Consider the following 27,978-nt stretch of genomic DNA (forward strand, 5'->3'; position numbering starts at 1 on the left):
CAAAACTGTTCTGCTTACCTCTGATACAGAAACAGTAACAATGATTGTTAAATAAAGGCCCTAAGATTGACTTTTGGCCATTTGGCATAATTTTTATTTGAAAGTAACTTATTTTAACAAAGTTTAATATCCCCAGGCTTCTCTCATTTAAACTGTGACTTATCTTACTATTTTGCAAGGGTTTAAAAGCAATTTGCTCTGTCAAGGAGGAATAAAAGCAATTTTTCATTGCTTTTCGGTTGACTACTCAGGAAAGCGAAAAAGGTAAAGGAAAAGCAAAAGCAGCAAGTCCCATTAAATAAATTAATAAATTACAGCAAGAGCAAAGCATGTAGACTCTTTAGTTTCCTTCCTAAGTCTCTGGCTATGAGGTTTGAATCACAACAGTTTCCTATAAGGTAAAGGGCTTCGGGGATATATATCTTCTTTGGCTTCTCATTTCAAAACAAGTTAAGACAGGTGCGGTGCAGGTACCCCGGGCCCTGGCAACGCCTCAGTTCAAAAGCGCGTCGACCTAAGGTGACTGTGCACGCTGCCCGCCCAGACGCCCGTTCTGAACGCGCCCGTTCAGTGCCGAGCGGCCGAAGGTACCACTTGCGCACCCTCCTGCTCCTTACAGCTCGGACCAGCGCCCAGCGCAAACGATTCCTCAGACCTGCTCCACCCACCACCCGGTACCAGGGCGAAGGGCGGTCGCTCCCGCAGGGCGGTGCGGGGGCGGGGGGCGCATGCGCAGCGGAGGGCCAGCCCTGGCAACGGGAGCGCGCCGCGGGGCCCGGCGCTCCCACCTCCACTCGCCCCACTGGGGGAGAGGCTGACAAATTCCTACCAGCAGTGCTCGCCAAGCCCCCGTCCCTGAAACCGCAGCCGGGCGCGCACCCCTGCGCGCGTCGCTCCGGCGCCAGCCGCGACGGGTCGCTCGAGGCGAGTCCGGCGTCTGGCCCGCGCCGAGCTCGCGCTCCCATTGGCCGACGCGTGCCCGGCCTTCCTTCCCTGAGCGCCTGCGCGCAGCCGGACGCAGGGGAAACCCCGAGCGGTCCCCAGCCCCGCGCTGGTAGCACTGCCCAGGTCACCGGCCTGGGGCCCCCGGACCTCTTGAGACCCTTGCCCCTCCGCCTTCTTACCGCCCGGCCGGGAAGGAACTCCGCCCTCCCCGGAAAGCACTGGGAGACGCGAATGAGCACTCCAAGACCTGATGGACTAGGCCGGAGGGAGTCAGAAAATGACTGGGTGGCAGGTGACGGGGCCTGACCGGAGCAGGGCAGGCTGGACGGGGAGCGGAGGGCGACCGAGCACGCGCTGGAACCCGGAGCGGGGACTGGCGGGGGGGGGGGGGGGCGCATGCGCCGGGCCGCCCTCCGCCCTCCCGCCCCGCGTCCCCCACCGGGGCGGCCTGGGAGCGTGGGGGGGCGGGGGGAGGCTGGCCCTGTGAAACGCGCTCGGCGCTTTCGGAGCTGATGCCTTAGGTCGGCTCTCAGTGGAGAGTTCCAGGTTTTAAAGGTCTTATTAAAGTGTGCCCTTTGGCATTCCATATAGAAACATAGCTAATTTTTAAACATTTCTTTTCTCCAGCTTGCATTTTCTGACTTCGGTCCCTTCGATATCTGACCTTTTTCAGACTTGAAGCGCCCCCTTGCCCTCCCGTCACCGCCGCCTCTTTAAACTATGCATCTAGGGTTTTAGCTTTATTTTGCTCTTTTGGCTTTGATTATCCCTAGAAACAGCAACAAATGAAATTAGGCAAATGCAACAAACGCTCTTTTCCCTTTCTTTGGCACTGTTGACAGAAGCAAAAAGGAGCGCCTCCATTTTTTGCAACCCTAGGACCGTAAGGGCTCTTGATTTGTCCTTAGAAAGGATCTGGCCACTTGTAATCTATTCCATTCAATCCCATTTTTTAAAAAATTCTTTTAAATGTTTTTTATTTGTTTTTGAGAGAGACAGAGCATTAATGGGGGAGGAGCAAAGAGAGAGGGAGGCACAGAAGCCGAAGCAGGCTCCAGGCTCCGAGCTGTCAGCGCAGAGCCCAACATGGGGCTCCAACCCACAAACCGTGAGATCATGACCTGAGCTGAAGTCGGTTGACTTCAGTCGGTGACTGAGCCACCCAGGCGCCCCAATCCCATTTTTTCTTAAAAGCTTAATTTACAGGGTGCCTGCTTGGCTCAGTTAAGCCTCCCACTCTCGATTTCGGCTCAGGTCATGATCTGGTGGTTTTCTGAGTTAAAGCCCCGAATCGGACTCTGTGCAGGCAGCCCAGAGCCTGCTTGGGATTCTCTCTCCCTCTCCTTCTGCCCTTTCCCCACTCACGCTGTCTCTGTCTCTCTCAAAATTAAAAAAAAAAACAAAAACCTTTTTTTATTAAAATAAAAAATTTTTAAAAAGTTTAATTTATGCCCTTTGCCATTTTAATCCTTTCAAATGCATCCTAGCCACAAGCATCTAAACAGTGTTGCTCTTTGCATTTCAGTTTCCATTTATAGGAAAGACTAATTTATAAGCGGCCACTTAACATTCTCCACTTGTCCCCAAAGGCACCTTAAACTAACGGTAGTAATCTCCAAACCTAATCTATTTCCTAGGTGCCGCAATTAAGTAATGGTAGTTATAGTCACCTGGTTTTTTCATACTAGACAAGTGGGCATTTTTCTTGACATCTCCTGCCTCATTTCCACTATCCTGTTCATGATGGTGTTCATTTCATATCCTATCATATGGTAAAAGGTGATGTGAAATGTTGGGGTCCAGGAGCAAATGGTCAAGAAAGGACTGAGACCTCTCCAGCGCAAAAAAGTGGTTGTATTGAAGCACAGGCCCCTGGGCAGAAAGAGCTGCACTGCAGTTGTGAGGAATGGCTGATAATAGACTTTCTTTCAGGTTGGGAGGGGGTCAGGTATAGTGTAACTCTCTAAGGAATTTGGAAGCAAGTTTTCCAGCACCTTGAGAGGCAAGCTGTTGTTAGGAAAAGGTCATTTACAGTGGTCTATAAAACCTTAGTCATGAGACCCTTCAGATGTGTACCAGTGCGCCCTATGCTTGGAGGGTAATTGCTAACCTGTATCTTGGGAGGTGGGGGTGGGGATGGGTAGAGAGTTTCCAAAGGGATTTTCCAAAGGATCTTTGATCCAAAGGGTCAGGTTACTGTCAAGCTAAGGTTGCCTTTTGCCTTTAGCAAAGTACTAACACTGAGACCGCTAAGCTCCTTGAGGAAGGTTACTGTCTTCCTCAAGTACTTGTCACTACGCTGTAAGTGATAAGGAAGTTTAATTTTTTCCCCCTTTGTTCTCCACATTAATAGGCATTTTGCTAAGTGCTAGGATTTAACTGTTTTTAGTCTTGGGAGGGTGCACTTATTCCAGTGATGCTATTATCATATTTTGAGAACTTTAAGAAATACTTTCAGTTCTCCTAGTCACAATTTATTATTCACCTTATTCAGACTTTTTCTCTAAATGATTTTAAATTATGGTTTAAAGTATCAAATCAAGGATTGAGAATGATCACCTTGGACAATGACTGTACTACAGATCCTGAGGAGGACTTCAGAAAAGGAGTTTTAACTTCTTAAGGTGGTTAGGAATAGTACTTGTTAGGGTATCTAGATTGTGGTATACTTGTTTAAAATACTATTTTCTTTAGCCATACCTAATGTAACAAATTACAGATTTCCAAAATACAGGTAGTATTCTAAGATACAATAAAGTTACTCAGAGGGTAATTTAAAATTTTTTGGTATAACTTAGAAGGTGCTCTGGAATTTTAGTGTTTGAATCATCTTTCAATAGTATTTATGATTCTAGATTACAGATGTAGAATAGGATTTAGAGACTGGACTGTGTATACATTATTTCATACCCAAAAGCTTTATCTTTAAACTCCAGTGACTTCCTCATGTACTTCCCTTTTATATCCCCCTCTCATTAAATGCTGCACTATATTCAGTTTGTGATTTATCATTGTTTGGATTTCAGAATAAATAGGGATTTACTACATTTAGGTTTACCTAAGTTAAAGAGAAGTAAAGTAATTTGAAAAGTCATTTTTCTGTGTGGGTAAACCATTTGCATACTTCAAATTTTTTTGTGTTTTGCTGGAAGCCGAGCTATCCCAGCCTGAGTGGCAGGGCCCGAGCTGTGGATGGATTGGTGACTGCAGGGCGGCCGCCGACAGGGAAGCTTCTTGTACTCCCGCTTTTAGGTAATTTGGCCTTAAAACTACCTGGGGTATTGTCAGTTGGGGAATTGCCCTTGACAGGCCCTCTGGGAAAAGAACCAGTAGGAAAGAAAATAAGGTTCCGCAAGAAACTGTGCGGCCTTACATTTAGCCCTTGCCATTCCCCATGGAGACTCCTCTACTTATAGGAAGGATAGCCTCGTACCTTTGCCAGCAAAGAGGGCCTGTATAGGAGAGACATATGGATTTGAAAGCCCCACTCTGGCAACTAAGGAGTGTATCTATGGACACAGGTCACTCTAATCCCTAGGCCCACTTGGCCCCCAGGAGGCATTCCAGATGATGACTGAACCTAGTCGGTTAAAGTACAGAATGGTTCATTGGTTCCTAGGTGCATTGTCTCTCTGAGAATGTATAAGGCGTGGGTTTCTAAGGCCCTCTTGGCCCTCTTCCTGGCACCTCGGACCCAGGCGAACACTTTTGTTCTTCAAAACCACGAACGCTTCAGGGAAACAACTAACAGGTCGTGTCCCTCTAACTGTTCCACTTGAGGTGTTGAGAGATAAATGACCTTTCATGAAAACAGCAAAGCAAATACTTTATAGATTATAGATAAACGTAGATACATAATAAAAACAATGAAAGAAATTAAAGGGCAGGAGGGAACGTTATGAGAAAACAATCATGTTATTCCTTATTGGGTGATGATACATAGAAACATTTTCAAAATTAGGTAATGTTAGAAAAACATAGATGACGTATGCTACAAGGAAATCACTAGCATATATAATGCCACGCTTGGTACAATAAATTGGTCAGTTCAACACACTGCTGTTGTCTGTGTCCATTTTTATTTCAGTTTTAGTTTTTTATTTTCCAGTTTTTTATTTTAGTTTTATTTTCACCGACACTGTTCTTCCTTCGGGAACCCCTGGTTGCTGGAGCTGGTCTCTGGCACTGTTTGGAAACTATTAACTTACTATAAACCAATAAAGGGCAAAAGCTGAATATAGTGAAAATTGTCTTTACTTTTATTGCCTTTTATTTTCAACAATGATTACTTGAACTTAAAAAAAAAAAAAGCCTTTATTAACTAATGGTTATTGAAAAGCCAAACCTTTCCAGCCCACTTCATATTATCTTTCAACCATTTCAGGGCAGAACAATGTTCCAAACTATAAACCTGTTCCTTATTAACATTGACGGTCATGTGCTTAATGAAGAGCTTTGGGTCCGATATACGAGCAGCCATAATTAGTCTTTCCACTGCAGCTTGATAATCATCCTTACTCCGAGATTTGTCTTCTTCACATCTACAAAGTGAACACCTCCCGAAGTCAGAAACTGTTAAAAAGGAGTTCTATCGTTTCTCCAAAAGACAGTACTTTGCATTTCCTGGTACTAAGCTATAAGAATCTTTTTACTATATTCTTCTAACAGTGCCTTTCAAACTTGTTTGAACATAACACACAGCAAGAAACACACTTTATATTGTGACCCGGTGTATACCCTCCACATCAAAATGGAAGTAAGAGTTTCACAAAACAAGACTTACCCTTATGACAATGTACTCTATTTTCTACTCTCTTTTAGTTTTGTAATAATGTTGCAATCCCCTGAACTGATTTCACCAACCAAATAGGCTACAACCCACAGTTTGAAAAACACTAATCTAGAACACAGATAATAACCTCTTTGTATTTTGAAAATTGATAATTGCGTAACTATTTATTGTAATATGTACAAAAACATTGAGTTTAATCAAGTTTGGAGTTACTAATGGTCATATGTTTTACCTTGATATTAGCTATTTTTAATTATAAGCATATACGTAATAGGTAGCTAACATTTGGAACTGTTGCTGTGTACCTTTACTAAATTTCCAGTTATTTTATTTAGTCTTGATTTAAGATTCTTCACTAAGTGCTCAGACTTACTTTTCTAATAACTCTTTTACCAGTCTCCAACTTTCATAAAATTCATACCTTATGGCTGTTTATCATAAGGGATAGGGAATGGGAAGTACATACATTTTTTAATGTTTACTTATTTTTGAGGGTGGGGAGAGCAGAGACAGAGGAAGTCACAGAATCCAAAGCAGGCTTTAGGCTCTGTCAGCACAGAGCCCTATGCTGGGCTTGAACTCATGAACTGAGAGATCATGACCTGAGCTGAAGTCAGAAGCTTAAGCAACTGAACCACCCAAGCGTCCCTGGAGTGGGAAGTATTTAAAATAGAGATGTGGCTGTTACATTAGGCATCAGTTGTTCTTTATGTTCACTGTATCCTGCTCTTGGCACCTGTAGGACCCAACAGCAAGGTCCAAGAGTGAGCCTACCCACATCAATACCTTAGTATGGTGCAGAGTGGTGGGAGTGAGGACTTCAACTTAGAACAGAAACTTGTCACAGAGAGGAAAGATTGGTCAGGCACCTTCTACTACATTCTGGCTTAGAAACTGGTGCCTGGGATCTGGTAGACCGGGCATATCCCAACTATGTGCAGTTTCTGAAAGTCTAAAGATGCATAGATTCTCTCAGAGAGAGGTTAGTATAGCAAGGCAAGGCTCAGTATGATGATGACGATAATAAGAGAAATAGTATTGGTTAGGACAAAATTAAAGATCTAGGCATGTCACTAATTTGCACTGAGGTCACAAATAGCAACCAAGTTCAACAATGAATAAAAAGGCTGCATATGTGTGGGGAGTCCTGAGAAAACCAAACCCTCATTAGGAAGATGGGGAGCCAAGATTCCTCATGCCACTTATAGTGCATAGTAGTAAACAAGGAGGCCCTCAGAAAAGACCTATATCAATAAAGCTAATTTAGTGAGTTTTTAAAAAATTGTCGACCTAAAATAAATTATTTCATAATTCTCCTCCCTTTAAGTATGGGCTAGATTAAATGACTCGTTTATCACATATAGGATAAGGGTGCCTACCTGGCTCAGCTGGGGTTGTGAGTTGGAGCCCCACACCGGGTGTAGCGATTATTTAAAAAATAAGACCTTAAACAAATGACTTGCTTATCACATATGGAACAAAGCAGAAATGACTGTGTAACTCTGGACACTAGGTTATCAGATGACAATTCTTCCTCGGTCCCTGAATTTCTGGAAGTTTTGAGGACAGAGACAGTAACTACCTCTTGTTCTGAATTTCAGGCATGTTTATATAGTGAACAACCTTGAAAGACAGATAGGTCCTCCCTCTGGAGCAAACGATAGGTTTGCTTACAGCCTTACAAGATAGTGATGGTGTTTCCCTGCAGAGCAACAGGGCAGGCATGCTTATCATTTATAGTAAGAGACTTAGGTTCCCCAAAGTTCAAGATTCCTCTTCTGTAAGAGGGCCCGGTACCTGTGTAGGTATCCACCAGGGCCCCTCTGTGGGACTTGGGAGCAAAACCAGAGACACAGATATGCATATAATCATATGCAAGCAAGAGTCTTACGTCTTATGCTAGGATCCAGGACACTGTCAGCCTGCAATTAGGGTAAAATTCAGAGCCTTCCCAGTTCTTGATATAGCTCATGAAAGGCACTGTAGCTTCCTCCTTGTCTTTTTTCTCTTGGATCACTCACTCAGAGTGTCATAAAGACACTCAAGTAATGTATGGAAGGACCCATGCGGCAAGCAACTGAGGATTCCTGGCAACAGGCACGTGAGTGAGCCATCTAAGAAACAGATCCTCCAGTCCCAGTCAAGCCATCAGGTAGGTGACTTTACCTCCTGACCAACTACCTCAGAGACTCTGAACCATAACCATACTGCTAAGCTACTCCAAAATTCCTGACCCACAAAAACTAACATAATATTTGCTGTTTTAAGCCACTACATTTTGGGATAATTTATACACAGTGATAGATAGATAGATAGATAGATAGATAGATAGATAGATAGATAGAATATCCAATCTGATGATGTGGTTTATGATACCATTAAACTGAAGCAAAATTCTTGTCAAGAAACCCTCAAAACAGGAGTTCCATGAGATCTTTATTAGTTTCCTGGATAGGTTAACAAGAAATTGGGAGTGGTGTAAGTCTAAATTCTGGGACTTTGAAAAAATTATTTAAAGAGATACTAGTCTGGTCCAACAGCTAAATTGTATGCATTTGTAACATTTTAAATATAGACACTAGGCTGATGGCTTTATTTTCAACAGAATTCTTAAAAAAATTTTTTTTTAATTTTATATTTGAGAGACAGAGAGAGAGAGACAGAGTGTGAGTTGGGGAGGGGCAGAGAGAGAGGGAGACACAGAATCTGAAGCAGACTTCAGGCTCCGAGCTGTCAGTGTAGAACCTGATGCAGGGCTCGAACTCACGGACTGTGAGATCATGACCTGAGCCAAAGTCAGATGCTTAACTGACTGAGCCACCCAAGCGCCCCTCAACAGAATTCTTGACTGAACCAAATTCTTGACTGAACCAAAAAACTATCACATATTTTCCTTTTAGACCTGGTTCTTAGATCTTCTGTGTTGACCAAAAAGGTAAATAACTTAGATATCTATCTCAAAACCATCAGTGCACAAGAAAGATGCATACCTAAAGAAGGCCCATCTCTTTGAACAGCATCTTTGGAGTTGTTAACGTGTTTATTAAATGCTATCAGCTTGTTCATTTTAAGTCTCAGGTCAAATCCTTGCTCAATTTAAATGTTACCAAAATTTGTAAATGCATACAAACACAAGTATATACATATATATGAATATGTATGTGTATACACACACACACACATATGTATAGAAATGTGTTTGTGTATATATGAAAATATTTATGCATAAAAATATATAAAATATATATTACAAAATATAAAGTAGAGATAAACATTTACATCCTAGGGCAGGTGTAATGATCTGCTTTTAGCATGCAATTAGAAGTTATATCAACCAACCTTTTCAAAACTATCTGCAGCATCTGTGTAGAAGTTCCAGGACTCTGAATACTACTAGCATTAGATACCAGGAAGATTTCAATAGCTAAAAGCATTTCAATCTCAGATAAATAAGAAGGAATCAGTAGAAGTTTTCGGTATAAATTTCCCTCCAATGGTGGATAGCAACCCAATGAAAGAGCACCTGGAAATCAAATAACAGATCAAACTTTATTAAACCCCAACAAGTGAAAAACTAGATTTCCAAAATATCCACAGGTGATAATTACTTACATCATAGAATGATTCTTCACATTAGTAGGTTTATTATACAAATTATATGGTGGTGAGCTTATCCTAATACATGGGAAATTATTCTTTGTAAAATACTTTTGAAACATTAAATATGAAGTAAAAATATATATTTAAAAAACTCTCCTAAAAATGACTTTTGAGCCTCATCGTGGTAAGTGACCATTTATTTCAAGTCATCGTCAATCAATACAACATAATTATAGAATAACTAAAAAACCAGAATAGCGACTTGGGTTTTATTTTAATGGGATCTGGTCTAATAGCAGCTACACAGATTTGTAATTATTGCCTATCTTGAATTATGAATCCAAAATGTAGAAAAAAAGAAATTATAATTTGAAGATTTTGTCATATATATTATACTATTTTTTAGCACTTATTTATACTGCTGTTATAGTTTGCATAATAAACATTTACTGTTCTAACCACAAGAGACTCTTAACAATAAAAGAACAAACTGAAGGATAATGGAGGGAGGTGAGTGGGTGATGGGCATTAAGGAAAGCACTTGTTGAGATGAGCACTGGGTGTTGTATGTAAGTGACGAATCACTAAATTCTACTCCTGAAACCAATACTGCATTGTATGTTAACTAAAATTTAAATTAAAATAAATAAATTAATAAAATAAAAATGGAAAAAACACATGTACTGTTCCTACTCTATGTCTGGCATTGAGCTAAGCACTATTTAGATATGAAACTAAAATACATATCTTAAAATATGTATCTTTCCTGTAGATGGTCAATGTGTTGTAGCTATACTCACCAAGTAATGTTCTAAAAATTTTACTTTTCAAGAAAAGAGATTTAACTTTTAAACTGTTTAGGTGCTTATTACAAATGATCTATACGGAAAACCCCTGAAGTCTTGGGGTATCCAAACTGTATATAAACAATATTATACTGTCAAATTTCACTGAAACCAATTTAAATCATACAATGTAAATTTACAATTTACAATTTAAATCATACATGTAAAATTTGTTTAAAATGTTGTGTTAAGATAAGTTTCTTTAGGGGCACCTGGGTGGCTCAGTTGATTAAGCGTCCAACTTTGGCTCAAGTCATGATCTCAAGGTTCGGGCTTTTGAGCCCGCACCAGGCTCTGTGCTGACAGCTCAGGGCCTGGATCCTGCTTCGGATTCTGGGTCTCCCTCTCTCTGTGCCCCTTCCCCAGTCACACTGGAGGTCTCTCTCTCTCTCTCTCTCTGTGTGTCTCTGTCTCAAAAATGAGTAAATACTTAAAAAAAAAAAAAAAAGTAAGTTTCTTCAAGAAATCTAATGTGGATGATGACTGCTAATCTTTGGGGGCCTACTATGTGCCAGGTACCTGTGTTAAACATAAACACATAAGTTTTCCCTCATTTTAACTGACAGCACTACCTTTGAAATCAGGTATACTGACTCCTACATTAGGTGAAGGGCTCTGGCAATCACCCCAGCCTCTGACTCCAGATCTCGGATTCCTAACTACTAGGTAGTTCCACTCCCTAGGTCGCTTGCAGGATTAACATACTACTGACTCATTAACTTTCTGACTATTGATAGGTATAATTTACATACATTCTTGTTTTACTTTGCTGACCGGAAGAGGAAAACAAAAAATAACAAACTGAGTAGAAATTTACCAACATCATTTTTCCTCTAAAAGCAAGTATGAAAAGAAAAATATTCCTATTCAGTTTTAGGGGAGGGAAACATACTGGAAAGACACACTAACATCTCCCCTTCCTAACTTTTTGGCTGAGAGAAAATCAGTATTTTTAGGACTAGGAAGAACAAATCAGGAGCATCAGGAAGGCAATTTTACTGTCCTTGGACAGTTTCTTTATGATTAGTTTGAAAATAAAAGCAGAGCCAAGCCATTAAGAAAGTGAAAGACAACTGACAGACTGGAAAAAAAATATATTTGAAATTCATGTATCTGACATGGGACTTGCATCCAGAGTGTGTGTGTGTGTGTGTGTGTGTGTGTGTGTGTGTGTGTTGTGTGTGTTGTGTGTGTGTATATGTACATATATGTATATATATGTATATTATGTGCATGTATTCTTACAACTCAATAATAAAAAAAATTAAAAAATGTGCAAAGAAAAAAATGGGTAAAGGATTTAACAGACATTTATCCAGAGAAAATACACAAATGGCTAATAAGTACTTGAAAAAGTCACTAGGATCATGCAAATCAAAACCACAATGAGATACCACTTTATATCCACAGGAAGTCTAAAATAAAAAACACAGTGTAACGAGTGTTGGTGAGGATGTGAGGAAACTGGAAATCTCAAATTTGGGTAGTGGGTATATAAATACAAAATGATACTGCATCTTTGGAAAAGCAGATTTGGCAGTTTCCTAAAATGCTAAAAACAGATTTATATGAGCCAGCCACTTTGATCCCAAGAGAAATAAAAATATATGTCCACACAAAAACTTGTATGTGAATACAGCAGTGTTATTCATAATAACTAAAAACTAGAAACAACTCAAATGTCCATCAAAGGATGGATGGATAATTCCACACAATGGAATATTATTCAGCAATAAAAAGGAATGAAGTATTGATACACGCTATAACAGGATGAGCCTTGAAAATATTACACTAATTACATGAAGCTAGTCATAAAAAACTACATATTGAAGGATTTCATTTATGTGAAATGCCCCAAATATGCAAATCTACAGAAATAGAGTCAATTAGTTGTTGTCTGGTCAGCAGGAGGCATCCAGGGAATGCTAATATGTTTCCTTTTTGGAGGTGCTGAAGATGTTCTAAAATTAGATTGTGGTGTTGGCTACACAATTCTGTGATTATAATAAACACTAATGCATTGCCTAAATGGCTGAAATTTATGGTATGTGAAATTATTTCAGTAAAGCTACACAAAATATTTTTTAAAAAAGCAAAACAAAGGCATTGGCACCACAGTCTTGAAAAAGCCATCAGCCTAAAATCCAGCACTACTGGACCAATTATAACGCTTTTCTAGAGTGTTAACTATGTGTGAAGATAAACCTAGAGAGTTCCAATGATATCTGAAATGTCAGCATTGTCAGGTAATAAGATGTTTTTGAAGACTGATTGGTGAATATACATTACTCTTTTCATTTTGTAACTCAGGCACATTAAAAATACCAAAAATACTCTTAGCCTTATACCTAACCTGCATAAGTCCCAGTAGTTCACTGCATATGAAATTAGGCATAGATGTATTTAAATTATTATTATCATTTTTAATTTGAGACAGAGAGAGCATGAGTTGGGGAGACAGACACGGGGGTGGGGGGGAGGGAGGGGGGGGGAGAGAGGGAGAGAGAGAGAGAGAGAGAGAGAGAGAGAGAGAGAGAGAGAGAGAATCCCAAGCAGGCTCCACACTCAGTGTGATTGCACGAACTATGAATACCTTAAGACCACTGTAAATGGGTGAACTGAATTTGAATTATATCTCAATAAAATTGTTAATAAAAATTTTTACAAATGATTAAGTTTAGCTGCTTTAAAACAGAATTTTATTTCCAACTAAGAAACAGAGATTCATAGAAATCTCATCTAAGTGTTTCCAAGTTTATGTTTTGTTCCTATGGCAGAGAAACACCTTCTATGGCATGATCCCCAAATCGCACAATTATTTTGAAAATAAATAACCCCACTGATTCTAAAAACTAAAATAAAGAAGCTACAGCAAAAACTAGTATATATATACTTTGTGTGTGTGATTTCTAGTAATCTGCAGGGAAATAGTGTAAGGAGTTGAAACATAAGTTGAAATGAGGTGTTTATGAATAAACAAATCTACGTTTCCTCTGAATTTCTGATCATTTTAAAAAATTGTTTTTAATTTTATTTATTTATTTTGAGAGGGGGGAGGGCAGAGAGAGAGAGAGAGAGACAGAGAGAGAGACAGAGAGAGAGAGAGAGAGAGAGAATCCCAAGCAGGCTCCATGCTGTCAGCACAGAGACCAATGTGGGGCTTGGTCCCTCAAAACGTAAGATCATGACCCAAGCTGAATCAAGAGTCAGGCGCTTAACTCACTGAGCCACCCAGGTGCCCCTAAAAAAATTCTGCTTTTAAAACTTCTTTTGATTGTAACCTACAATAAGAGGTACATTTTACATATTGACCTGGTACACATATATGGATATATGTAACTAAAATGAAAATTTTATCAAATAATACTTCATCTTACCACCTGTAATGTATGCTAATGTTTTCTTTCCTATTTCATTGGGGAAAAGTTACCACCTGCTAAACAGCTGGTAGTGTGAAAAACACTCCCAAGTTCAGAGAGGTTTCTGGGCTGGCAGGGGTGGCTGGGATGTTTGGCAAATCTGGCACAGCGGTGACATGCAGTAGGCACTCAAATGTTTGTCAGATACGTGGCAGTGATAGAAACGTAAATTTAGGACAAACTACTGCAGGAAGGCAGAAGTGTTTTCTGGATCTCGACTCTACATGAAATTACTTCCAATTCAAATACCTATGAGGTGGCTGGGACTAGAGAAAGCATTAGTTTTCCAGGCTTATTGGTTAGAGAGAAACAACTGTAAATAGATTAATAAAGTTCTTTTACTAGGAACCACGTGAAAAACCTATGTGTCGTGTTCATTGTAATGGCAGCCTCTGTACTTCTTATGTGGCCTGCTATAAAATATTCTAACTTATGAATTATAAAGATCAGGGATATAGCAGGGATGAATAAAATATATAAATATTCCTATTGTTTTACTCCTATATATTTATAAGCTATGTCAACTGGTTGAAATTCTTTTATTTATTTCCTTTGTGCACCCTCAAGTGGGCATACTAATGTGCAAAGAAATAAAGATATAGTAATTAGAAACGAGAAAGAACACGTTTCAAAAGAGAGAACAAATCTGTGTACACCATTATCTTTGACTGTGTATCAACTGCTCCTTTTACATATTTAAATGCCTAGTCATAGACACTATGCAAGGATTCTTGGTTAGAAAATCGAAGTCAAAACCAAGATTTCAAATATAAATTTTTAAAATGCAACTTACTTTTGTAGTGGGTTCTGGCTTTGAGCCATAAACAACTCCTTCCCAAAGAAGTAATTAATCTTCTAAGAAAGGAGAGCTCAATAGGGATGTTCTTTGAAATCATGAAGTCTGCCACGGAGGATGACATACCAAGACTGTTGCTTTCTATACAGGCATCTAGAAGTTTATTAAAAAGAAGGCTGTACTGTGAGACCTCCACAGTTTCTGGAAAACAAAAAGGATATAATGAAATCAATCTATCTTAGTCTCTCAATCTTCCCTCTCTCACTGCTTTTCTTTTCCCTTTGCTCCTGTTGGGATTTTCCTACCCACTATGGGAGTCACAGTCGCTAAAATGCAATCATATATTCTCTAAGAAACAAGCATTCAACAAAAGAAACCTCCTTCATTTACTTTGGAACAAAGAAGAAGAAAGGAACCTTGTAACAATGTGGGTGAAACCAGAGGGTATTATGCTAAGTGAAGTAAGTCAGGCAGAGACAGATACCTGTTTTCACTCCTATGTGGAATTTGAGACACTTAAGACCATGGGGGAACAGTAGAGAAAAAAAAAGTTACAAATAGAGAGGGAGGCAAACCATAAGAGACTCTCAAATACAGAGAACAAACTGAGGGTGGATGGGGAGGTGGGGGCAGGGGACAATGGATGATGGGCACTGAGGAGGTAACTTGTTGGGATGAGCACTGGATGTTGTGTGTAAGTGATGAATCACGAGAATCTACTCCTGATGCCAAGAGCACACTGTATACATGTATGTTAGCGAAGGTGACAATAAATTATGCTTAAAAAAAAAAAGGAAGCTTGACAACTATCGCAGAGGCTACATTAACACCGCTGTCTGTGATTCCACCTGCGACTGCATCTGCTCTCCCAAATGAATGACTTGCACAGTTCTGTTTGCACTGTCTACAGTTCAGACCTCAGACTTAATTTCTCATGACTAAAAATAAACCACCACCTCTAATATTCTCTCTCAAATTAAAAACAAATCCTTTATTAGGTATTTATCCTTCTTTCAATTCCTCACTTAGAAGAAAGTGAAGTCACCTTGGAGACTGTGAAATCTTTTATTCCCTGTATTGTCAGTTCAATCTATGACCTAGATTTTGGTCTTTATCACTTCATCTGTAGCATCCTTTAGTGATCCAGGCCTAAGCAAGAAGTTAATCTCCTTACCTTTTAGTCTCTTCCTAAACATCTCCACCAATGGAACTTTCCTAGAACATGTACACTGATAAAGCACTGTGGGAGGCATTCAGGTTAACATTCTCATGAAGTGGCAACTTGCCACTCTGAAAGCATTACTCAGGTTCATTTTGATCCAAAGCTTTTGCTCATGTTTCCCTTAACATGGACCCCCTCTGGTCTACATAAAACTTGAGTGTCAGGATTCGACTACCTACTATTGTCCACATTAATATTCTCTTTCTGTGAACTTGTCATTTCTTCCATTTATTTCATATTTTCCTATGTTCCAAGGTAATGGAAACTAAGCTCTGTATTTAATGTTAAGTAATAAAAGAAAAAGTATTCTTCATTATTCTAATGCAATGAATTCTTTTACGACACAAAACTTGCTGGGGCATTATTGTTTGCTGCTGACCTGACAGAGAGGGAAAGGGGACTGATGAAAACAGTTGAGGGAGGGAATGGCTGACAACCCGAAGGTAAGCATCTCTGCTTTTGAAAAAACAAAAACAAAAACAAAAACAAAAAAACAACAAAAAAGAGAAAGAAAAAAGAAAAACATATTGAATTTGCAGAGAACACATTTTACAGAAAATAATTTCATTAAAAATATATGCTGGAATATAAAACTCAACCAAAACAGGTGGAGAATGGTTTCTTATTTAAACACCAGATGGACATTAGAATTGAGGCTTTTAAAAAAACATACCTTGAGAATTTTGAAAACCTGGTAGATTTTGCAAAACTTCAAATGTCTGTCTATAAAGGCTCTTGGCTAAGATTTCATGTGCAATTGTACAGAGCAGATTATGTCGATTGAGTACATCCAGTCTATCACAAGGCCACAGTGGTGTATTGATGATCCATTCTGATTCTTCCAAAAAGAAAAAAGTACTAATACTTTATACTATGTAAATTACACTTAAGAGTATAATTACAACTAATGTTTTCAAATATGTTTTGTTAAGTATCAAAATTTATGTGTATTCAGAAACGATAACAGTAACTCAAATTTATTAGAAACAACTTGTATAGTAATGGTCACTATCCTAAGGGGATACAAACGAATGAGTACTTTGTTATACTTATTTTTTAATTTTTCATTTTTCTAAGTGTACTAACTCAGTTTTTAACTCTAAGGTTAATGTTTATTTTTACATGACAAAAATGTTTCTTTTGTAGTAAATTATTTGTTATAATGTAAAATATTTGTGTGGACAAGTTTAACAATTTTATAATAAAGAATACATAAATTAATTAGTTTTTGGCATTTTGGGGAACAGCTTCCCCCCCCAATTTCTTACATAATTTTTATTACAAGATAGTTGATATGTGCACAATATATAATGTAAGTTATAAAAGCAAAATAACAAACTTTTATGCACGCTTCACACAGCTTAAAAAAAAGAGAATATTACCTATAATGCTGAAGTTCCTTAATTTCTGCCTTGATTTGCACATTGAGAAAAACAATAGGAGACTATCATACAGAACACTGAGGTACTAAAATATTAGAAATGTCAATATTTTATCATTTGCCTAATTCTCTCAATCATCATACACCAGATACATAAACGAAACGTTGTTATAACACTTAAATCATATTTCCCTGTTTTTTAACTGTACTAAGTATAGGAGTCATGTTTTCTTTTTCTTTGGGGGCCTTCCCAGCACGGTGAATACAAAAAGTATTGAAGGGAGATTTGGTAATTCATGTACACAAATGCCAAAATAAAGGCTTAATTACCCAGTATAACTTTAAAACAGGAGCTAGTTTTTAAATTAGTAGAGCCCATCTGACACACTGATTGACTGACTGAATTGCCTTATGCTATGTGTTAGGCAATGTTTTACAAATATTGGTGCTTTATGAATCTTAGCTCATTTAAACAGATATTTCCATTAATTTACTTCCAAATCTGCTTAAACTTTACTTTATAGAGAAATTTAAATGAACTTGTTATCTTTTGAAAGACTGCATAAATCATTGGTTAAGCATAATTCCCATTTTCCCTCATAATTCCCCAAAGTAAAACCGCTAAATCACCATTCCTTATAAACTGAATTTTATTTTTATCAAATAAGTTCAATTGTTTTTTGTTAATGATCTATCTGGTAGATATGTCACACTTACAAAAAGTAGACTATGTGGACCTTTCTCACAACAATTGCACTGTTCTTTAGTACTCATTTTTTATTGTTAAGGTAGAATAATGGTCACAGTTTTTGAAAGAATAGATGGTATTTTAGGAGCTTCATTTTGAAATCTTACCAAATTGTGTAGCTATATTAAAAACTCTGAATAAGCTGGTCATTTTATGTACTAAAGTTAACTGAAACTGGTAATTGGGTAGTCATTTAGACTTTTAACTAATCCACCCCATTCACAACTCTATCAGCATAAACACTTTTGAGAAATTTTATAAGACCTCTTATGAGAATTAAATTTTCAAAAACAAAAACCAGTTTACTAGTGTACTTTAATACTAGTTTTATGGTGATAGAAGTCCTTATTGCATTACCCCTCATGTTTTTCACTCTTCGATGGTTGGGAATATTTTCCATTTGTCTAAAAAGTCTGAGTCAAAATGCAAGCAAATTTTCTATAATAGCCATTCTTTATCCACTCACCTTCCAACATATGCATATTTAGTCATTTGACTCATGCAAGATTTTGAATACAAGGCACTGAGAATATGAAGACTATTAATATGAAGATGGTCTGCAGTGAATGAATTTCCAGGCTAGTCAGTGAGACTATCAAATAACTATCCTTGACTACCATAGTGAATGCTACATATACCATAAAGAATATCTAAAGATACCTTTCTCCTTTTAATATATACATTTAACATAATCCCAATCAAATTTCCTTACAGAACTATATGAAAAATTCAATAGCTGAAATTCATCTAAAAGAATAAGCACTTGAGAATGTGAACAATAATTTGGAAAAGAGGAGTAAAAGTGGTGTTGCCTAAATAGATATTACAGATATTCTAAAGCTACATTAACTAAAAAGAGTTTGGTGCTACCATAGAAACAGATCCCTGGGAGAGAAGACAAGTATAGAAACACACCTAAGCAGATACAAGATTCTAATAAATGATAAAAGTGGCATTTTAAATAAGTGAGTAAAGGGTGAGTTGGGACATTTTGGGGAAATAAATACAATTTTGTTCCCATTTCATATCAAAATTTAAAACTAGTAATGAATGAAAAAATTTGAAGAACATGGGTAAATATATAATTTTGAGATAGCTAAGGAGTGCCTAAACCATGATACAAAACAAAAAGTCATGGGAATAAAAGGTATAGCAAAGGGAATATAGTCAACGGTATTGTAATAGTGTTGTATGGTGACAGACGTATAGCTGTGGTGAACATAAGCATAATGTATAGAGATGCTGAGTCACTATGTCACTATGTCGTACACTTGAAACTAATGTAACATTGGTGTCAGGTATACTAAAAAAAAAAATATTAAAAAAATAAAAAGCTATACTAAAAAGAGAACACTAAAAAAATAAAAACAGTTTACGTTAGGTAGAAAAAATGTCAGGTGGACAACAGAAGAAAAACAAAAATGCAAAAAAAATCATAAAGTTAAAGGAAAATGAAAAGCTGAGAAAAATATGTGCAAATATCCAACAGATGAAGGACTAATATCTTTAATATGTAAAACTATCATAATACAAAGGGACATAATTTACAGTATAATATTTTCTAAGTGTGATACATACATCATTGATGATAAGTACCTGAACTGATTTTTAGATCACATTATAATGTTAATAACCTATTTGATTGTGTACTATAAAAACTGTAACAATAAAAGAGTGCATCAAGTATAAAATCCACATTAAACAGGCAATTTCAGAAATACTGTTCAGGATGAGGCCAAGCTGGTTGATTTACTTCTAAAATAATGTTTATTTAAAAAATTATTTTTTAAAGTTTATTTACTTATTTCTGAGAGAGACAGAGAGAGAGAGTGAAGGAAGGGCAGAGAGAATGAATCCCAAGCAGGCTCTGCATGGTCAGCGCAAAGCCCGATGTGGGGCTGAAACTCACGAAGTGTGAGATCATGAGATCATGATCCGAGCTGAAACCAAGAGTCGGACGCTTAACCAACTGAGCCACCCAGGTGCCCCTAAAATAATGTTTATTTAAAAAATATAAACCATCACAGAGGTGCCTGTGTGGCTCAGTTGGTTAAGCGTCAGACTTAGGCTCAGGTCATGATCTTGCAGTCTGGAAGTTTGAGCTCCCTGTTGGACTCTGCATTGACAGCTCAGAGCCTGGAGCCTACTTGGCATCCTGTGTATCCCTTTCTCTCTTCCCCTCCCCTGCTTGCATTCTGTCTCTCTCTCAAAAATAAACATTATATATATATATAATATATATATGTGTGTGTATGTATACACACACACACACAATCACTACAAAAAATTAAAACAGAGAAGTATAAAGAAGAAATTAACAAAAATTGAATATCCCATCACTGAAAATGACCAGTGTTCACATTTGGTGAAAATTACCTGGGAAAGAAGTGTTAATGACCTAAATAATGGCTATGCCTACATAAGTAGTTATAAATGAAACTGCTGTATGAAAACAGAGATTAAACATGGCCTGGCCTAACATAACACTGTTCTGAACAGAGCTATCCACTGATTGAAAATAAAGATGATGCAGTTTTTAAATATTAACATTGTTTATATGCTTATATTAGTACTGCAGTGGCAGTCACTGGTCTAGGTGTTCAAGCTAAACTTTATGCTATATTTCCTATATAACAAAGGGTAACACTTTCCTAAATAAACAAAAAAACACACACACATCTATGCTTTAAACAAGTCTAGCCTAAAACAATATAGATGGACCTTGAGAGCATTAGGCAAAGTGAAGTAAGTGAAATACAGAAAGAGAAACACTGCATGATCTCACTGGTATGTGAAATCTTAGAATCATAGAAAAAGAGATTGGATTTGTGGTTACCAGAGGTGGGGGTGAGGGTGGGGAAATGGATGAAGGTGGTCAAAAGGCACAAACTTCCAGTTGTAAGGAATACTGGAGATGTAATGTACCATAACACGGTGACTATAGTTAACATTGCTGTATAACATCCAGGAAAGTTGTTGAGAGTAGATCCTAAGAGTTCTCATCACAAGGGAAAAAATGTATTTTTCTTTTTTTTTTCTATCTATAGGAGATGATGGATGTTAACTATATTGTGCCAATCACAATTCACAACATATATGTCATTATGCTATACTCCTTAAACTTACACAGTGCTATATGTCAATTATATCTCAACAAAACTAGAAAAAAAAATCTAAAACAAAAACATCTCCAGCCATTTCCTCCCTAGGAAGGTACAAAGAGAGTTAAATGTAGAAAATCCATAAATAATACATAATAAAAATGGTAATGCTTGTAGCACTGGTTAACAAACTAGGGGAGTGACTTGAGGAAGTGTGGTTTAGGGATACAGGGGAGGTGTGAGAAATGCCCACACAAGAGAGCTATAGGGTAGTGGTCTTCAAAGTGAGGTCCCAGACTACCATCATCATCAGTAACCTCTGAGAACTTGTAAGAAATGCAAATTCCCAGGACCCATCCCAGATTTAATGAATCAGAAAATCTGGGAATGGACCAAGCAATCTGTGTTTTAACAATCTTTCAGGGTGTTCTGATGGCCAACTTTGAGAACTACTGTCTCAGATTTATAAAAACAAGATCAGAATCACCACTTTGCTCAGGTGGCTGATTAGGTCAGATCCAGGTCTGTTTCTGTGGTTTGTGCTTCCTCCCTGGTTGCAATTTTACAAAGTCCATTTAAATGAAAGATTAGGGAAATAACAGTGGTATAAGGTTTTAATATATGGACTCTGCAATCAGACCTAGATTGGAATTGCTGTGTGATCTTCTCTGTGCCTCAGCGCCTTCATCTTGGGATACCATCATCTACTTAATAGGGTTAGTGTTGATTAAATGAGATGACACAAGTAACACACTTAGCACAATGCTTGGTATATAGCAAATAATTACATTATTATTAAATCAATAATGAAGAGATATATTAAAATTTGAAAACAGACCAAGAGGGGCGCCTGGGTGGCTCAGTCAGTTAAATGTCTGACTTCGGCTCAGGTCATGATCTCGCAGTTTGTGAGTTCGAGCCCCGCATCGGGCTCTGTGCTGACAGCTCAGAGCCTGGAGCCTGCTTTGGATTCTGTGTCTCCCTCTCTCTGACCCTCCCCCACTGTGCTCTGTCTCTCTCTATCAAAAAATAAATAAATGTAAAAAGAAAAAAAATTAAAAAAAAAAAGAAAACAGACCAAGAACATGAATAATCCACAAAAGAATAAGTAAAAATGGTAAAAAGGGGAAAGAGTTAAATTTTCTAATAAGCAATTAAATGCAAAGTAAAGCAACAAATATCACCTTTTCTCTGTCAAACTAGCAAAGAGAAAAGAAAAATAGTATTCAAAAAATAGTATTGGTGAGGGTGTTTCATAACATGCATCTTCACATGCTGGTAAGACTAATTACTACAAACTTTCTAAAGGTGTAGGGTACTTTTATATTCCACTTGCAGAGATAAGACCTGGAATGGAAAGTATTGAATGGCCAGATTAGGGATTGCATAGACTGGAAAGTACCAGTCTGTCTGACAACTAAAAACCATAATATTCGGCACTAACTCTTGGACTGTTTATATGCACCTATGACCCCTAAAAGGACAATGTGTTTATAGAAGAGATACCTATGTAATAGTTCTCTAGGATTTTCTTACAAAGGGAGGGTTTCTAATAAACTCAAGATAACTTGATGCAAATCTGAATGGGAATAAGGGCAAATCTACCAACATTTACCAAAAAGCTTTAAACTGCCTTATCCTTTAACCCAGCAATTGTCAGAATTTATCCTAAGGATGTAATATTAGCAGGAATGTTTAGCATGGATTATTATTTATGATGGACATCTGGAAACAAGCTAGATGAAGAAATGTGGGTCTATGGATATATTTACGTATCTACATTTATACACTTATATATATTTTTTCGTAAGATGGAAAACTAAGCATCCCATTAAGTGACGTTATAGAAGAACATTCCTTTACACAGAAGATGTCCACAGAAAGACTGTTCCCTAGGGGCGCCTCGGTGGCTCAGTCGGTTAAGCGTCTGACTTCAGCTCAGGTCATGATCTCGTGGTCCGTGATTTCGAGCCCCACTTCGGGCTCTGTGCTGACGGCTCAGAGCCTGGAGCCTGTTTCGGATTCTGTGTCTCCCTCTCTCTCTCTGACCCTCCCCCGTTCATGCTCTATCTCTCTCTGTCTCAAAAATAAATAAACGTTAAAAAAAAAAAAAAAAAAAAGAAAGAAAGACTGTTCCCTGAACAAAACAATGCAAGGTACAAAAGGAGTCTGTGTAGTAACGTTAAAGTGGTTAACAGTCATTTCTGGGTGGACTGAATAAGGAATTTTTATCATCAGTTTTTCTTATCTACCTTTTCCTACTGGTTGCTAATGAACATGTGTTACTTATGTTGAGGCAATAAAATTTATTTTAAAGTTCAAAGGCAGCTTCTCAATAAATGGCATAACTTTTTACAAAATGTATATTCCAGGGAGTTAGGACACTTATTTTTCAGCCTCTAAGCCATGATTATAAATTATGGTTTAAAGGCTTTTTTTTTTTTTTTTTTTTTTTTTTTTTTTTTTTTTGGTAAGGGGAGAAGGCAGGAATTTATTGTTCATTTGCCAAGATACAAGCTACTAGTGCTGAGAGTTTTAAATGTCAAACTGAAAAGCCAAAACAATAGATTTCTCATCATAAAGTCTGCCACTAACTAAAATGAGTAAAATATTCTGCATTTCTCCAACACAAGTAATGTATAACCCTTCTATAAAAAGTGTAGTAGGTAGTAAGTGCACAGGTTTTCAAAAGGAAAAAATATAGAGAAATAAGATGGTAGAGGAGCAGGGGGACCCTAAACTTCCCTTGTCCCTTGAACACAGCCAGATAAATATCCAATCATTCTGAGCACCCAAGAAATCGATCTGAGGACTGAGAGAGCAAAACTGCACAACTAGAGGGAGAAAATGGCTACAAAAGGCCACATCGTGGAAGATAGGAGCTACGGAGAGTTGATTTGGGAAAGCAAAGAACTGCAGGTGCTATGAAGGGGAGGGAGTCCTGATGATGGAGAGATGAGAGAATATAAGAAAGAGAAAGAGGGGGCGGGGGCAGTGCGGAGCGACGAGCACACGCAGGGGACTGCACAAGAAAACTCTTTCCCCAAGACCACTGACTAGGAAAAGGAGAGCAGTGGAGCACAGTCTGAAGCTTTGAAGGTCTGCACCATGGTTGTGCCTTGTGGCCCCGGTGGGGAAAGACTATGAAGACCTGGGAGAGGCCAGCAAGATCTCAGGATTCCCTGGGTCACATGGGAAGAAACAGTTCCCCTGCTAGGAGTACATTTGGCAGTGGCCGCACAGCCTCTGCGGGGACAAAACAACTGGCAGCACCCATGGGTTGCCCTGTTCTCAAGCATAGGAACAAAGACACAAGCAGGGGAAGCAAATCTTGGTGCCAATTTTGTGCTGTGCTTTACAGAAACTCCAAACTGCTGAGCTGTATCGTGACCATTTTTCTATAACAAACCAGCAAATGCAATAGTACAGTGAAAGCTTCCCCCAGAGGGTCAGCACGGGTCTGAGCAGCTTGGATCTCTGAAATTTGGAGTTTTGAAACCCACCTGTGTGCCTGAGATAAAACACAGGAATACAGTGTCACCTGGCAGGTAGACAGCTCGGACACTGGCAGGGTGAAGGCAGGAATCTGACAGAAGCTGGGGACACAAAAGGGGTGAATATCTGCTCTTCTGTGCCAGCTTCCTAAAGAGTGGTGGGTGTGAGCTTCCTGCTCTGGGGAAGGAGGAGAGAGCGGGGCTAAGCCATTACCCTCCCTCCCCCACACCGGCACTGAGGTCCTTCAGTGAGCAAAACAGTGCCACCCAGTGTAGGCAAGAGCAGCTTACACCAAGGCCCTGCTGTGCACCTCCACAGGGGCAAGTCCACCTGAGAATCATCACTGCAGGCCCCACCATCATGGGACCAGCACAAACCCCTCTTATGCACTAAGTCTACTGATCATAGAGTGCTACAAAGCTTCAGCTCTAGGGGAGATAGGATCCAGCTGCCTTTTTTTTTTTTTTTTTTTTTGATCTAGTTTCTTTTAATAAGCAGACCAAAATACACCTAGGATCTAGCTTCCTTCCTTTCTTTCTTTCTTTTGAACTTCTTCTTAATATAGCCATTACTCTCAGGAGCAGGAATACGACAAGCTTTCCTAACAACCCCCCCCCCCCCCCACACACACACACCCAGTGACTCAGACAAATGACAAGATGGATGAATTCACACCAAAAGAAAGAACAGGACGAAATCATGGCCAGGGATTTAATCAATACAAATATAAGTAAGATGTCCAAATCAGAATTTAAAATAATAATTATAAGGATACTAGCTGGGCTTGAGAAAAGCACAGAAAACACTAGAGAATCCCTTACTGCACAGATAAAATAACCTAAAAACTAGTCCAGTCAAAATAAAAAATATTATAACTAAGATGCAAAACCGACCGGGTGTAATGACAACAAGGAAGCAGAAGAACAAATGAGTGATACAGAAGATAAAATTATGGGAAATACTGGAGCTGAAAAAAAGAAGGAAAGAAAGGTACCGGATCATGGATGTAGACTTAGGGAACTCAGTGACTCCTTAAAGCACAACAACATTCCTATCATAGGAGTCCCAGAAGAAAAAGAGAAAGAGAAAGGAGCAGAAAGTTTATACGAGCAAATTATAGCTGAAAACCTCCCTAATCTAAGGAAGAACACAGATCCAAATCCATTAGAACCACAGAGAATTCCCATTAAATTCAACAAAAGCCAGTCATCACCAAGACCCCTCATAGTGGAATTTACAAAATGCTCATATAAAGAAGGAATCCTGAAAGAAGCAAGGGTAAAAAAAAAATCCTTAACCTGCAAAGCAAGACAGATTGGTTTGCAGCAGATCTGTCCAGAAACTTGGCAGGCCAGAAGAGAATGGCACGATATACTCAATGTGCTAAATGGGAAAAGTATGCAGCCAAGAATACTTTACGCAGCAAGGCTGTCACGCAGATACAGGAAAGACAGTTTCCCAAACAAAAACTAAAGGAGTTCATGACCACTAACCCAGCCCTGCAAGAAATATTAAAGGGGACTCTTTGAAGTGGGAAAAAAAGAGCAAAAGCATAAAGACTAGAAAGGAAGAGAGAACATCACCAGAAACACCAACTTTATAGATAACACAATGTCACCAAATTGACATCTATCAATAATAGGTCTAAATATAATGGACTAAAAGCTCAAATCAAAGGACACAGGGTATCAGAATGGATAAACAAACAAGACCCATCTACGTGGTGCCTACAAGAGGATCACTTTATTTTATTTTATTTTTTTAAACTTCTTTTTTTGTTTATTTATTCATTTTTGAGAGACAGAGCATGAGCAGGGGAGGGGCAGAGAGAGAAGGAGACACAGAATCCAAAGCAGGCTCCAGGCTCTGAGATGTCAGCACAGAGCCCAATGCGGGGCTTGAACTCAAGAACCGAGAGATCATGACCTGAGCTGAAGTGGGACGCTCAACCTACTGAGCCACCCAGGTGCCCCTAAGAGGATCACTTTAGACCTAAAGACACCTACAGACTGAAAGTGAGAGGATGGATAATGATTTATCATGCTAACAGATGCCAAAACAAAGCCAGAGTAGCCATACTTAGACAAACCAGATTTTAAACCAAAGACTGTAATGTGAGATGAAGAAGGGCATTATACCATAATTAAGGGACCTACCTATCAAGAAGATCTAACAATTGTAAACATTTATGCGCCCAAATATATAAATCAATTAATAACAAACATAAAGAAACCCAGTGATAATAATACAATAATAGTAAAGGACTTTAACATGCCACTTACAACAATGGATAGATCATCTAAGCAGATCAACAAAGAAACAATAGCCTTGAATGACACACTGGACCAGATAGACTTAACAGATATATTCAGAACTTTTCATCCTAAAGCTGGAGTATACACATTCTTCTCGAGTGACCATGGAACATTCTACAGATTAGATCACATACTGGATCACAAATCAGCTCTCAACAAGTACAAAAAACTGAGATCATACCATGCGTATTTTCAGACCACAGCGTTATGAAACCTGAAGTCAGCCATAAGAAAAAATTTGGAAAGACTGCAAATTATTGGAGACTAAACTTCTACTAAAGGATAAATGGGATAACCAGGAAATTGAAGAAGAAATTTAAAAAAATACATGGAAGCAAATGAAAATGAAAACATGATAGTCCAAAACCTTTGGGATATGGCAAAGGTGGTCCTAAGAGGGAAGTATACCGTAATACAGGCCTACCTCAAGAAGTAAGACATGCCTCAAATAAACAACTTAAATTACACCTAAAGAGGGTAGAAAAGGAACAGCAAATAAAGCCTAAATCCAGCAGAATAGAGGAAGTAATAATGATTTGAGCAGAAATAAATAAAATAGAAACAAACAAAAAAACCCAGTAGAACAGATCAATGAAACTAAGAGCTGGTTCTCAGAAAGAATTAATAAAATTGATAAACCCCTAGTCAGACTTATCAAAAATAAAATAAACAAATAAAGTCACAAATGAAAGAGGAGCGATCACAACCAACATCACAGAAATATAAAATTATGAGAATATTACAAATTATATGCCAACAAACTGGTCAATGTGGAAGAAATGGTCAAATTCTTAGAAACACACAAACAACCAAAACTGAAACAGGAAGAAACAGAAAATCTGAACAAACCCAAACCAGCAAAGAAACGGAATCAGTAATCAAAAATCTCCCAACAAATAAAAGTCCTGCGCCAGATGGCTTCCCAGGGAAATTGTACCAGACATTTAAGAGTTAATACCTATTCTTCTCAAACTTCCAAAAAACAGAAATGAAAGGAAAACTTCCAAATTCATTCTATGAGGACAGCATCACCTTGAATCCAAAACCAGACAAAGACCCCACTATAAAGGAGACTTACAGGCCAATATCCCTGATGAACATGGATGCAAAAATTCTCAACAAGATACTAACAAATCAAATCCAACAATACATTAAAAGAATTATTTACCATAATTAAGTGGGACTTATTCCTGGGCTGTAGGGCTGGTTCAATATTTGCAAATCAATGTGATACACCACAATAAAAGAAAAGAACCATATATCCTCTCAATAGATTAAAAAAAAAAAAAAGCATTTGACAAAACATAGCCTCCACTCTT

The 27,978-nt window shown here is 38.3% G+C and overlaps 2 protein-coding genes across 5 annotated transcripts in view; both read right to left on the reverse strand.

The window, feature by feature from the left end:
- TCAIM (T cell activation inhibitor, mitochondrial) overlaps positions 1-1,294 on the reverse strand; it is a 76,016-nt gene extending 74,722 nt beyond the window's left edge. For 3 of the 4 annotated variants that reach the window (XM_030329899.1, XM_030329896.1, XM_030329898.1), the window contains exon 1: positions 1,125-1,294. The gene's annotated coding sequence lies outside the window, so the exon portion shown is untranslated. Of the gene's footprint in view, positions 1-829; positions 889-1,124 lie in introns of those variants that run through there. The other variant, XM_030329897.1, reaches the window with a different exon arrangement.
- Positions 1,295-5,068: 3,774 nt separating this feature from the next.
- Positions 5,069-27,978, reverse strand: part of TOPAZ1 (testis and ovary specific PAZ domain containing 1) — a 101,324-nt gene continuing 78,414 nt past the window's right edge. Inside the window, exons 17-20 of the mRNA XM_030330143.1 lie at positions 16,293-16,457; positions 14,395-14,598; positions 9,077-9,260; positions 5,069-5,486 (exon numbers count right to left, since the gene is read on the reverse strand). Of these exons, the coding sequence (XP_030186003.1) occupies positions 5,267-5,486; positions 9,077-9,260; positions 14,395-14,598; positions 16,293-16,457 (773 nt within the window). The 3' untranslated portion in view covers positions 5,069-5,266. The remainder of the gene's footprint in view (positions 5,487-9,076; positions 9,261-14,394; positions 14,599-16,292; positions 16,458-27,978) is intronic.

This window comes from Lynx canadensis, chromosome C2, assembly GCF_007474595.2.
Source record: "Lynx canadensis isolate LIC74 chromosome C2, mLynCan4.pri.v2, whole genome shotgun sequence".
Classification (NCBI taxonomy): domain Eukaryota; kingdom Metazoa; phylum Chordata; class Mammalia; order Carnivora; family Felidae; genus Lynx; species Lynx canadensis.